Genomic DNA, 11,656 nt, shown 5'->3' with positions numbered 1-11,656 from the left:
CCCTTTCACTGTGATCCGTCGGGTCGAGCCTCCTGCAGGAACCTCCCCATGGCAAGTCTTCAGTGCAAGCCTGGACCGCCCGGCACCCACAGAGACGATTGTCTTTTGTCCTGGAGCAGCCAGGACACCTCCTGTCACCGCTGGGGACAGCCTGAGATGTCCACGCGTGACACAAACCCACACCAAGGCGGCTTGCACCACTCCTGTTTGTATTTACGCTCTTTTTTTTTTAAGGGCAACTTGGGCACTTTTTTTCTCTTCTTGTTGGGACACTATCATCATTTTTTCTTTCAAACAATACAAGAAATAAATAGAACACTTGTCTTAAATGCAAATGCAACTGAAACGCAAATTTAACAAAAACATATGATTGTCTGGTAAACGGCAGCAGGGACAGCAGGATTCATGGGGGGGGGAGGACGGGGGTATTTGGCACATAAAAAATCGCCCCACTCCCACACGACACACAACCTTATTACACGGTTTTGGTCCTTCACCAGATACTTATATTAACATTATTTCTTCACAATAAGAATGTCTAATGCCAAAAATACTGTTAAGGAGGAAATAAAATAAGAAAAGAAATGAATTAGAAAAAATTACAAGTTATATACAGATTAAGGTAAATTCCATCAGGGAAAAAAATTATTTGAAATTGGCCCCTATGGGAATAATTTAAAGCCCATCCGAGTGGGGAAGAAGTTGCGTCCCAAGAGAGGGAGGCAGCTGGGCCCCGGGGGCTGTGCTGTCTCTGCTCCTTGCGGCAGGTTCCCCCGACGCCCTTCTGTTCTCAAGCTGTGTCTCGCCAAGAACCCGCAGGAAGAGCGACATGGCGACTGTGTCGTCCATCCAGAGTCTCAGGCACAGGTGCGGCTTGGTGGCCCGGAGCGATCTGCTGGGATTGCTCCCTGGGGCAGCCACGTGGAGGACACCGAGCCGCTGGGGTCAGGTGGGAGGTGGGAGACCCAGGACGTGGCCAAGGCCCTGCCTTCAGAAGACGGCGGTGGGTTCCGGCGTGGGGTGGCCGAGGCAGGGACAGAGGAGGGAAGGAAGATGGGTGCCTGGCCACATCTCTGCATGGCGGACCCGAGCCATGGGCCCTCGACTTCCCCATATAATTGAGGGATCTTGGGTGGGGACCTGTGGATTCCTCTGAAGGCCACGTGGCGGCCCTGGCACCAATTCCATGTCACACGAGGGCAGGCACGCTTCCCATCCCAGCCTCGGGCAGGCCTGCAGCCCAGGGCGCCCCGTCTAAGACTTCTTCGGCCGTCTGCATGGTTCATGGGTGTGGCCCCACGCCTCTTGTTCTGCCTCAGGCACCCAGCGTCACCTTGGCTTATACAAATAGGGACAGAGATAGAAAATTTTTCCATTATCTACAGTATAAAGAACACACCCAGGCACAGTGCGGGTTCCCAGGCAGACTCGGGTTTGCAAATGAGCTCAACTTTCAAAGCAATGCAAAATTACTTTTAAAAACAATTTGCAAGTCATTTTTTGATTTTTAAAAAATACTGTCTATTTTTAAAACCACATGCTTAAATAGACTCTGTAGTCAATACGGTTACCAAAAGGGTTATTCTTGTCATTTCATTATAAAAATCATTTGAGTGATCTCTCTCTTTTGAGCACACCCGTCTATCCATTCCCTTCCGCGACCCCCCACGCAGGCACCCGGCAGTGGCCACCAGCTTCTGTCTCAGCAGAGCGTCCACCTGCCTACTGGCTGATTCTGTGTCTCAGCGGAGCATCCACCTGCCCACTGGCTGATTCTGCGAGGCAGCTCCGTTGGCTGTCTTTGGACGGCCACCTGCAGGGCCATCACTGAACAGTGTTCTCAAGACCAATCCTTGGAGATGGTGAGACTCTACGACTGCTTTAGGGACTTTCGGGATCTGAGTTTCCATTGGAAAAGTCGGAGTGAACCATGGTGGGTGGGGAGGACGCTGAGGAGTGGCCACACGCAGGGACAGGGTTCTCCGGGGCCCCGCCCGCCTCCGTCCTCCGCGGCTGGTGCCCTCGCTCTGGCCGCCGGCCCCCGGCTGCCCAGCCCATCAGAGGTGGTTAATGGGGTGAAATGCTCCAGACTCCGACGTGGCTCCGGTGATGTTCAACCAAGCGTCCAGAGAACCCTGGGAGGGGGTGTGGAGAGGAGTGTCTTCGGAAAGGGACAGCATCATTGCATATGCCTGGCGGGGAGGGGATGACACACACACAGGACAGGCAGGTGAGCGCGTGGGCAGGGCGGGCCACCCCAGACAGGCAGGTGAGCGCATGTGCAGGGTGGGCCATCCCAGACAGGCAGCGGATGGGCAGGGCAGGCCGTCCTGGACGGGCAGGTGAGCGTGTGGGCAGGACAGGCCATCCCTGGCCAGCAGGGCCGAGCCTCGTCCGTTCCCAGCCTCCCGTGGCCCTGGCCTGGCTCAACCTTGCCCTGGGCCACAGGGGGCAGAAGGAGCAAAAGGGACTAAGAGACCCAGATTCTCCCCGCAGCCTGGAAGAGGAAGACATGAGCAGGCGTGACAGCGGGAGGGAGGAGGGCCGCCCCCTGCTCTGAGTGATGCCAGGACATTGGGGTGCTGGTGCGGGGCCTCCTGTGCGCACCAGCTCCCTCGGCTGCTTTGGGGTGCTCCCCCTCGAAGCCTCCTCTCCTTCGCATCCCTTCCCCCCGTTTTCTCCACCTGGTGATCAGCAGAAACTACAGACACGTGTCTCGTCTGGGAGGGCCCTGAGAACTGGGGGGTCAACAAGAGCCACCCCTGCCAGGGGATGCCTGTTTTGGTGACCGTGGGGACACCAAAGAGCTGCCTCTGGGACAGGGATGTGCAGTGTTTCTGGGCCGGTGGGATTCTTAGGAAGCACAGATGTGTTTCCAGGCATTAGTTCCTGGGACATCCTTCTGCCCCCAGCACAGGGCAGGTGGGGATGGGACCCGGGGAGCGTCATGTGTGGGTTAAGGGCAGGGAAGGTGGGGAAGCCCAGCACTGTCCCACCCGAGTTAACACTCTAGACAGAATTAGTAAAAAGACAAAGACAGACACGCAGACGGCTTTTGCTGAGACCTGGGGCGGGCCTGTTTCCTCTGGGAGGGCTGTAGAGAGCTGAATGAGGCCCCGAGTCCCTACAGACTGGAGAGAAATGCGGGGAGCAGGGCCCCAGGGCCACCTACCCTAAGGAGAGAAGCCGAGAAGCACCTGGGGACAACCCTGGCACCCTCGCTGACCTCATAGCTCCAGCTGGGAAGCAGAGGCCGCCCGGCTGGGCAGCTCTTCCCCTGGGAAAAGCCCAGGCTGCTGGTCACGGGGGCCCAGATCAGAGAGGGAGGGAGACGAGGGCGGCTGTGCGGGCCAGAAACCTGCTCACAGACCTCTCCCACTGAGGACCACAGGAAGGTGAGCTGCCTGTGTCCGAGTGAGCTCCCTCGTGAGGGTCCTGCCTGGGTTATCGGCTCTCAGCCCTTCCCTGCTGCGCCCCAGCTTGCGGGAGGGTGGTGGTCGCTGGGGCCTCTCTAGAGGATGCAGCATGGGGGCATTTGCAGTGACCAGAGCTTCTCCAGGCCTAGGAGGGCCACAGCGGGAGAGGAGTGCTGGCTGTCCTCTGGCTGAGGAGGCCAGGTGGGGTGGGGGAGGGGCTCTGGCGGGTACCTACCTGGTTCTTAGCCTGCCTGCACAGTGTATGTTTTAAAGCCTCAGAATCTAAGGTGGAATTAAGCACATCTTTAACTTCAAATGCTTCCTCAGCTGCTCTGCGGAGGTCCAGCCCCTTCCCAAAAGTCGGCATCGGCTCCAAAGCTAACAGACCGCCTTCGTGGTCCTCAGCACACCTGCACCAATGACCGGAGAGAGGGAGGGCCTGCTGTCAGCAGCCTGGCCTTGGCTGCCTCTCTGATGCTGCGAGGCCAGCTCCGGGCCTGCATGCACGCCACTGCATCTCTGCCAGCCACATGCACAGGGAGACAGACACACGGACACACAGACGCCTGGACGGGAAGCCACACGGATGCAGGAGAGTGACGGACAGAGGTCAGGGAGGGGGTGAGTGCGTGCACACGCATGAGGCAGCAGGCAGGGGGCTCAGGTCTTGCGAGTGGAGGGTGGAGAAGAAGGCTTCAATTCTCTAAGACCCCAGGCAGCTCAGAGAGGCCCGGGGCTCCCTCTCCCAGCACTCAGGGGCAGCATCCAGGCTGGAGAGGAAATGCCACCTCCGAAGGGCCTCCCCAGGGGGATCTGGGAATGCTGGCAGTGTCGCCCAGGCCCGATATTGGTAGCAAACACTGAGGACATGGGGAAGTGGCTCTGGCCGGCACAGAATGGTGGGTGCTTGGCCCCTGTGCCCACGGCTCTCTAGGGGCTGCACGTGCTGTCCCAGGCTGACAGGCAGCTCTACTGAAGGGCCGGGGCCTCCATGTCTGCTCAGTGCAGGGAAATGCCTTCCCCTCCATACTCTGCTTCCAGCCTCCAGGGCCCCTGGGGGTGGGTGGGGGGCTAAGGGCCCCTGACCCTGTTGCCCCTGGCCCAGCCTTGCCCTGGCCTGTGTGCAGAGGCCCTGAGGTGGCTGTGCTGGAGTAGGGGCTGAGCCAGGGATGGGCTCACGAGTGGCTGAAGAGGGAGGTCCCCCTGGTTGGACACCCACGTTCCCTCCCTGCCCCGTCCTGGAGCACATGGCTGCCCCTACCTTCGGGTGTGGTCGAAGCCCACGGCCAGGGAGGTGGGTGGCTCCTCGTCCTCCTCATCCTCGTAGGCAGCCTGGGGCTCGGGTGCGGGGGACACGGTGTCGTCCTGTGACTTTCCGGCCAGGCTGTCCTCATCGTCCTCCTCCAGGTCATCGTCCTCCTCCTCCTCCACGTCCTCCTGCTTCTCGCTGGCTAGGCCTGGACACTGGGCACTGCCGTCCACGTCCTGCATCTCCACCCTGAAATGATGTAGGAGGAGATTGGCCGAGTTTGGGCGTCTCTGTCCTTGCCATGGACCCCCAAAGGCTGGTGACTCGGCTCTGCCCCCACTGCCTCCCCCGACAACCCTCAGCCCCCTTGCTGAGGGAGCTCCCACCAGTCCCTGGGCCCAGCCACTGACTCTGCAGAGTGAGAGGCACGGAGGCCTTGGGGCGATCCCGGGAGAGGAGGACAAGCGCTCGGGGCAGTGGGGGTGGGGCAAGGCCCAGGAGCAAGCTGCTATGGCCGGGAGGACACCAGGGCCAGGGCAGTGTTGGGGTGGAAGCAGCGGGCAGTCCTGTGGGGAAGCTGGCCCTGCACTGGCACGGGGGTTGGGCTGTGCACGAGGGGCACCCTCAGGGCAGACTTCGGGGGGAAGGATTTTAGGCTGACAACTTGAGGACGTGGGCACTGGCCCGAGAGCCAGGAGCCCCGGAGGGCTCTCTGGGATCTGGAGAGTGAGGGCCCAAAGCCAGCTGTGAGCACTCTGAATGCACCAGGACAAGCTTGCTTTGGAGCCTGTGGGGGACTGTTCTGCAGCCCAGGGTTCTCCTGACTTCCCTCAGGGTGACTGCAGCCGGGCAGGACCCCTCCACTCCGGTTCCTCAGTATTAAATAGAAAGGAACAAAGCGTGCATGGGCGTGGCTGGGCATTCTCATTTCTTTCAGGAAGAGCCACTAGAGTTTGACTCATCTTCATGATGATGACCAACAGCTGTATCTTGGGTGGGCTGGGCCCCAGGGGAGCTGAGGGCCCCCGGGCACATGCTGGACTTGCTGGTAGAGGGGCCCAAGCAAAGGGCAGGGCACGCAGTTCCTGGACTGCCCACGCCCAGAGCCCCAGAGCCCCAGAGCCCCAGGGCCACTCTTCCTTGTCCTCACTCCGCCCGGAGGCACTGACTCCTGCTGCCCTGGGAGGTACCCACGGTGTGGGGGAAGATGCAGGGGTCCTGCTCTTGGCATCTAAGCAAGAAAGTGACAGCGTCTTAAAGCGACCGACCTCCGTGTCTCAGACTCGCCTGTGTGCATGGGAACTGGGCTTGGGGAGGCCACAATTTCCTGGCTCTCCACAGACGCCACGTCTCTATCTCTTGTCTTTCTGCCTTCCAGGACGGACAGAACCTCGGCAGGTTTCAGGGCTTGAGGACAGTTCCTCGGTCCTGGTCGCCTGTGTTGGGGGCCAGGAGCGTCCTGTACACACACCCATCTCCTCAGCCATGGAGCTGCTGGGATCCGGGTCCTGGTTCTCACCCTGGTTGTTGGTGAGGTGCCCTCGGGTGGGGCTCTGTCTTTGGGGCCTGTGCCCTCTCGATGACCCGAGGACATGCCCCTCCCTGTCCACTCCGAGGACGGGTTGAGATGGCGCAGGGTGAGAGCCCAGGCTCATCACATCATCACATGGGCCCCTCCCTGTCCACTCCGAGGACGGGATGAGATGGCGCAGGGTGAGAGCCCAGGCTCATCACATGGGCATGTGCTGTGAGATCTCACCTGGTGGCCCCACGTGGGTTTGCATGGGATCCCCGTCAGCTGGGGGCAGGGGCTTTGCCCTCTTTATGTCTGCTGCACACCCACCGTGCACAGAGTATTTGCTTTCTAGTGTTGGGGAGCGGAGTGTCCGGCACGGACACAGAACAGGGCCCAGCGGCTGGTTTGGCTCCAACAGGGAGGACAGTCAGTTTCCCAGAGCTGCCCAAACCAAGCCCCACAGAATGGGGGCCTGAAGCAACAGCCGTGGACGCCTTCACAGCTCTGAGGCCAGAAGTCCAAGATCCAGGCGAGGGCAGGCCGGGTTCCTTCCGAGACTCTGGGGAAGAGTCTGTCCCTGGTCTCTCTCCAGCTCCTGCCGCTGCCGGCCCTCTTTGGCCATCCTTGGCAAACCTTGGCCCTCTTTGGCCTTCCTAGGTGACCCTTGGCCCTCTTTGGCCTTCCTTGGCGACCCTTGACCCTCCTTGGCCATCCTTGGAGATCTTTGGCCCTCTTAGGCGACCCTTGGCTGGGAGGCGCGTCACCCTGACCTCCGTCTCCATTTTCCCTTGGCCTTCTCCCCTGTGTGTTTTTCTCCAAGTGCCCCCTTTTTAAAAGGCCGTCAGTGCCGCTGGATTGGGGCCCCCTCTACCCGGTGGCCTCCGCTTAATCCCTCCTTAAAGACCTTATCTCCTAAGAGAGTCCCATTCTGAGGTACTGGGGGCTGGGACTTCCACCTGGGAATGTGAGGGACATGATTCAACTCAGGGGTTCATGGGGCTGCAGGACCAGGACGCCCGACAGAACTGGATCCTTCCTGACGGCGGAGGGCAGGAGCTGGTTCCGCGGGAGGCCCTGGGAACGCCCCCGCCACCCCAGGGACTGGCTGCCTATGTCCACCTTGCCCTGTTCTCATTTTCGACGGTGATGCAGGGGCTCTCAGGACAAGGCCAGCTGGACCTGGGGACCTTGCCTCGGCAGGACAGGTCTTCCGAGGGCCCGAGTCTGAGGCTCTCTGAGGCCGGCTATGCCCATATGTTCTGAGGTGTGGAGAGCCTCCCTTGTCCCCACCCCTAGGGCCGTGAGAAGCAGGGCACTGTGGGCCTTGCCAAAGGCAAGGGGGAGGCCTGGCCACACCTCTTTCTCCTGGAGACAGCCCTCTGTCCTGGTGGGTCTCCTGTAGTACGGCCGGGCTGCCACCCTAGCTCGGGGCACGGGGGCCTTGCTGTCCTCCAGGTGGTTCAGCCTCTGCACACGCTCCTGGTCCTGGGCCCACCCCGGGGAAGGATGCCATTGATGAATCCTCATTTGTTCCTCGCCTGGCCTTGCTCTGGGAGCTGCAGTTTAGGGAATCATGGCTGGGGACAGGGCTGTGGGGCATAGGTAAGGCCTGGTCTGTGGTGCTCATGGGTCTGACATGCAGCTGCAGGGAACACAAACAGCTCCCATTTGGCCGTCTCAGCATGGCCAGGGCTGAGTTCCCTTCAGGCCATTGTTCCTGGAGCCCAGTGGGGAATGCCGGGACAGCCTGGGGGCTGCAGAGCAGGTGGGGTTGTACTGGGGTGGAGGTGAGGCTTTTGGGACTATGGCCCAGAGCCAGCTTCTCCCCCCGCCCCCTCCTCTGAGCCTGCTCTGGGCTCTGATGGATGAAGATGCTGAGGGCCCTACAGGTGAGCCCACCTTCCTAGGAGGGGCACAGATTTGGAACGTGGCTTTGCCAGAGCCAGTGTCCAACTGCCTCCTGTGTTTATTGCTCGGATGCCTCTTTCCCAGGTACCCCCACTCTCGTAGAAGCAATGACAGGAAGACGCAGCCCTGCCCTGGAGTAGGGGATGGGCTCTGAGGGAGCTGGGGTCTCAGGGGGATTCTTCTTCACCTACTGGAGGTGGTGGGGAGTGAGCTGGGTCCTGTGGGTACAGAGCCTTAGACTACCCATGGCCAGTGCGGTAAAAGCTTGGGATCTGGCTCCAGGTTCTGGGCCTGAGCAAGGCACCCACTTCTGTGGGCCTCGTTTTCCCTTCTGTAGAATCAGGGGATCACCCCCTCAGGCCTCTTGGAGTTTGGAACATCTTCGGTTCTCTGCCAGCTGGCTGGCATTAGTTTTCACAAAGGAAGCAGCTCTGCTGGGGTGTCTGAAGGCTCCCCCAGAGTAAGTGAGGCACACGGAGCCCTGGTATCCCAGGTTGCACAGAGCACACTCCAACATTCCTGGATCTGAATTCCACCGTTGTTCTGCTGCTGTGTGTGTCTGTATGCACATGCACACATGCACGTACATGTGTCTCTACGTGTATGCACACGGCTGTCCGTCACGCATGTGTATGTGCACACACTGTCCATGTGCATGTACTTGCATGTGTGCATATGCATGTGTGTAGATCTAGGCAGATGTTTATGCATGCACATGTTATGTACGCATGTGTGCATGTGCATGCCCGTATTTGGGCACCTGCACGCAAAGGGCAAGGCACACAGTTCCTGGACTGCCCATGCCCAGAACACAGACCTGTCCCCAGGCACGTCCTGCCCTGTCCCCAGGCACGATCCCCTAAACTGCAGCTCCCAGACTGCAGCTCCCCTAAACTGCAGCTCCCAGAGCAAGGCCAGGCAAGGAACAAGTGAGGATTCATCAATGGCATATGTATACACATGTATACAAATGTGCATCTCTGTGTGCATATGTGCATGTGAATGTGTACATGTACACGGGGCATACATATGTGTGCATGTGTGTGCATGTGTACACGTGTGTGTACATGTGTGTATATTTAAAGGTGCAGCATTTTGGTTTGGAAATCTTTAGTGCCTCAGATTAAATCAAAATGTCCTTGGCTTTCAGAGGCACAGCTGAACTTGTGGCCGTCCTGGTCACCTGGCTAGTGTTTTGCGCACACATATGTTAACAGTGAGGTCAGTAAGCCCAGGGGTGCTCTCATGACCCTCCAAGTGCAGGAACTGAGGCAGACAGCGCAGCTTCCCTAGGTTCCCAGAGCCCAGAGGCCCCACCACAAGGCCCCCACTGTGCCTATCTGGATGTGCCAGGGGCTGGTGCTGGGGTGGAGGTGCATGTCCTCTGAGGGTGGCCACGCAGGGCTGTTGGCCGGGTCCAGACTTTCCCAAGCCCGGGATAGTTTTCTTACCGTTTCTCTGTTCGCGTTGATGCTTGGTTCATCTCACTATTGGCAATAAAGTTTCTTATTTCCGAGAAATAAGAGTCTTCTTTCTCGTCTAAAAGTGCGTGATTGTCCGACTCTGAGGTGGGAGAGGAGGCGCTGGTCCCCAGGTGGTTCGTGAGGACCCCAGGGTGCTGGCTCACTGTGGAGGGGCGGGAGCATCAGGGGGCGGCCTCTCGCTGAACCCCTCCCTCCACGGGGCAAACCAACCGCGAACAGGGCACACTTGGGGTGCTGTTAGGGAGGCAGGTTTCTTAGGGACTCCGGAGAGCATGAGGTTCTCTTTAATGACCACGGTTTGAGGGGTACCTGTTGGCTTCCCGAGGGGTAGTCTGTGGCCCTCTTCCCTGCCCAGCGCCCACTCCCCTGCTCTTCCCCCTCCCCCTCTGTGGGGCCTGCCCGTGTGGGTGCTCTGGGGTCTGCCCCGCCCCCTGCGTGGCCCACCTGGTGCGTTCTCGTGTTCGTGCTTCTTGAGGTGCCGGTCCAGGTTGGTCTGCTGCCCGAAGCAGCGGTTGCACAGGTGGCACTTGAAGGGCTTCTCCTTGTTATGGATGTTCCGGACGTGCCGTTGGAGGTTCGAGGAGATGCTGAAGGAGCGGTCGCAGTACTTACACCTGGAAGAGGCACACGCGATCCTCAGCGCAGGCCCCGGCTCTGCCTGGCAGGCTGGGCCACAGAGGGTGGGGGGAAGGGAGCCCGCGCCCCTGCCCCGTGCCCCATGCACAGCTTTGCCCCGCCGTGTCCCGGAGGCTGCTGGATCTCCCAGCTGGTGAGCCAAAGGCGTCCTGGGGAAGCTGTCCCTAGAAACAGCCCTGGCTTCAAGAAGCAGGGGTTCAAGAAGCAGGGGTTCAAGGGCCAGGTGCAGTGGCTCACGCCTATAATCACAGCACTTTGGGAGGTCGAGGCGGGCGGATCACGAGGTCAGGAGGTTGAGACCATCCTGGCTGACACAGTGAAACCCCGTCTCTACTAAAAATACAAAAAAATTAGCCAGGCGTGGTGGCGGGCGCCTGTAGTCCCAGTTACTCTGGAGGCTGAGGCGGGAGAATAGTGTGAACCCGGGAGGCGGAGCTTGCAGTGAGCCGAGATCGCGCCACTGCACTTCAGCCTGGGCGACAGAAAAAGACTCCGTCTCAAAAAAAAAAAAAAAAAAGCAGGGGTTCACCCTCCTACTGTTCTGTGGGTGGTGGATCCCCCCGGAGTATGCCCCGTGTCCCCTGGGCACCGCCGCCCCGGACCCTCCCGTGTCTCCCGCCCTCTGTTGTCTGGGTCTCCCTGGCCCCCAGGCCGCGGGGCCCGTAGGTCTGCAGCCGGAGAGTGACGTGCTCCTTGCAGCCTCCAGAGGGCGGCCTTGCTCCATGGAAAGACACTCGGCAAGGCTAGTTCCCCCGATGGAGGGGCTCCACGGACCAGCTCCCAGACCAGCTCCCTGTGAACTTCCTCCTCCACCCCTCGAGGTGGCTGGGGGCCCCTGGGCAGGCCCCACCTCACTTGGAGCCTCAGTTTGCCAGTCCATTCGTGGAGGGCTTGGGGGCTGCCCTGGATGTTGCTACCTGTTGGCTGCCTCCTCTATTAAGGTCACAAAGACCACACTGGCCTCTTTGAGCACTGCCAGCCTACGGGCTCGGTTTATCTTTATTCCCCCAGGGTGGGCATGGCTGCTGCCAGCCTGCACCGTGCACGCGGGAAAGTTGGGATGAGACCCCCTTCCTCCATCTGGCCTCCACGGCATCAGGCAGAGCAGGACCCTAACACCCTGAGTTTATCAGAGCAAAGCCCCTTGCGGCTGGAAAGTCGTCATAATGAGCGACCGAGGAGGGCTGCGTGTGGAGGGTCCCCCTCAGTATGGGGCCCTTGGGCTGGGAATGACCTTCACAGCCACACGTGGCGACCCTGCGGGCAGGGAAAGGGAGGTTGTTCTCTGTCATTTCAGAGAGCGGGGCTGAGAGCTAGGGGGCTTGAGCAACACGTGCATTGAGCAGCAAGAAAATCATGCCTGAAACGAAGAGGGGGAGCTGGGGACGAGCTAAGGAGGAACCCCATGAGCTCTGTAGACACACGTGTGCTGCCTCTGTGAAGACAC

The 11,656-nt window shown here is 59.8% G+C and overlaps 1 protein-coding gene across 1 annotated transcript in view; it reads right to left on the bottom strand.

The window, feature by feature from the left end:
- Positions 1-1,904: 1,904 nt before the first annotated feature.
- PRDM16 (PR/SET domain 16) overlaps positions 1,905-11,656 on the bottom strand; it is a 238,905-nt gene continuing 229,153 nt past the window's right edge. Inside the window, exons 12-16 of the mRNA XM_058444047.1 lie at positions 10,018-10,187; positions 9,541-9,715; positions 4,678-4,914; positions 3,652-3,826; positions 1,905-2,192 (exon numbers count right to left, since the gene is read on the bottom strand). Coding sequence (XP_058300030.1) covers positions 2,058-2,192; positions 3,652-3,826; positions 4,678-4,914; positions 9,541-9,715; positions 10,018-10,187 — 892 coding nt within the window. The 3' untranslated portion in view covers positions 1,905-2,057. The remainder of the gene's footprint in view (positions 2,193-3,651; positions 3,827-4,677; positions 4,915-9,540; positions 9,716-10,017; positions 10,188-11,656) is intronic.

This window comes from Hylobates moloch, unplaced genomic scaffold (genome assembly GCF_009828535.3).
Source record: "Hylobates moloch isolate HMO894 unplaced genomic scaffold, HMol_V3 SCAFFOLD_9, whole genome shotgun sequence".
NCBI lineage: Eukaryota > Metazoa > Chordata > Mammalia > Primates > Hylobatidae > Hylobates > Hylobates moloch.
Note: the sequence above shows the minus strand (reverse complement) of the source record. Positions and strands in the feature narration are given on the sequence as shown.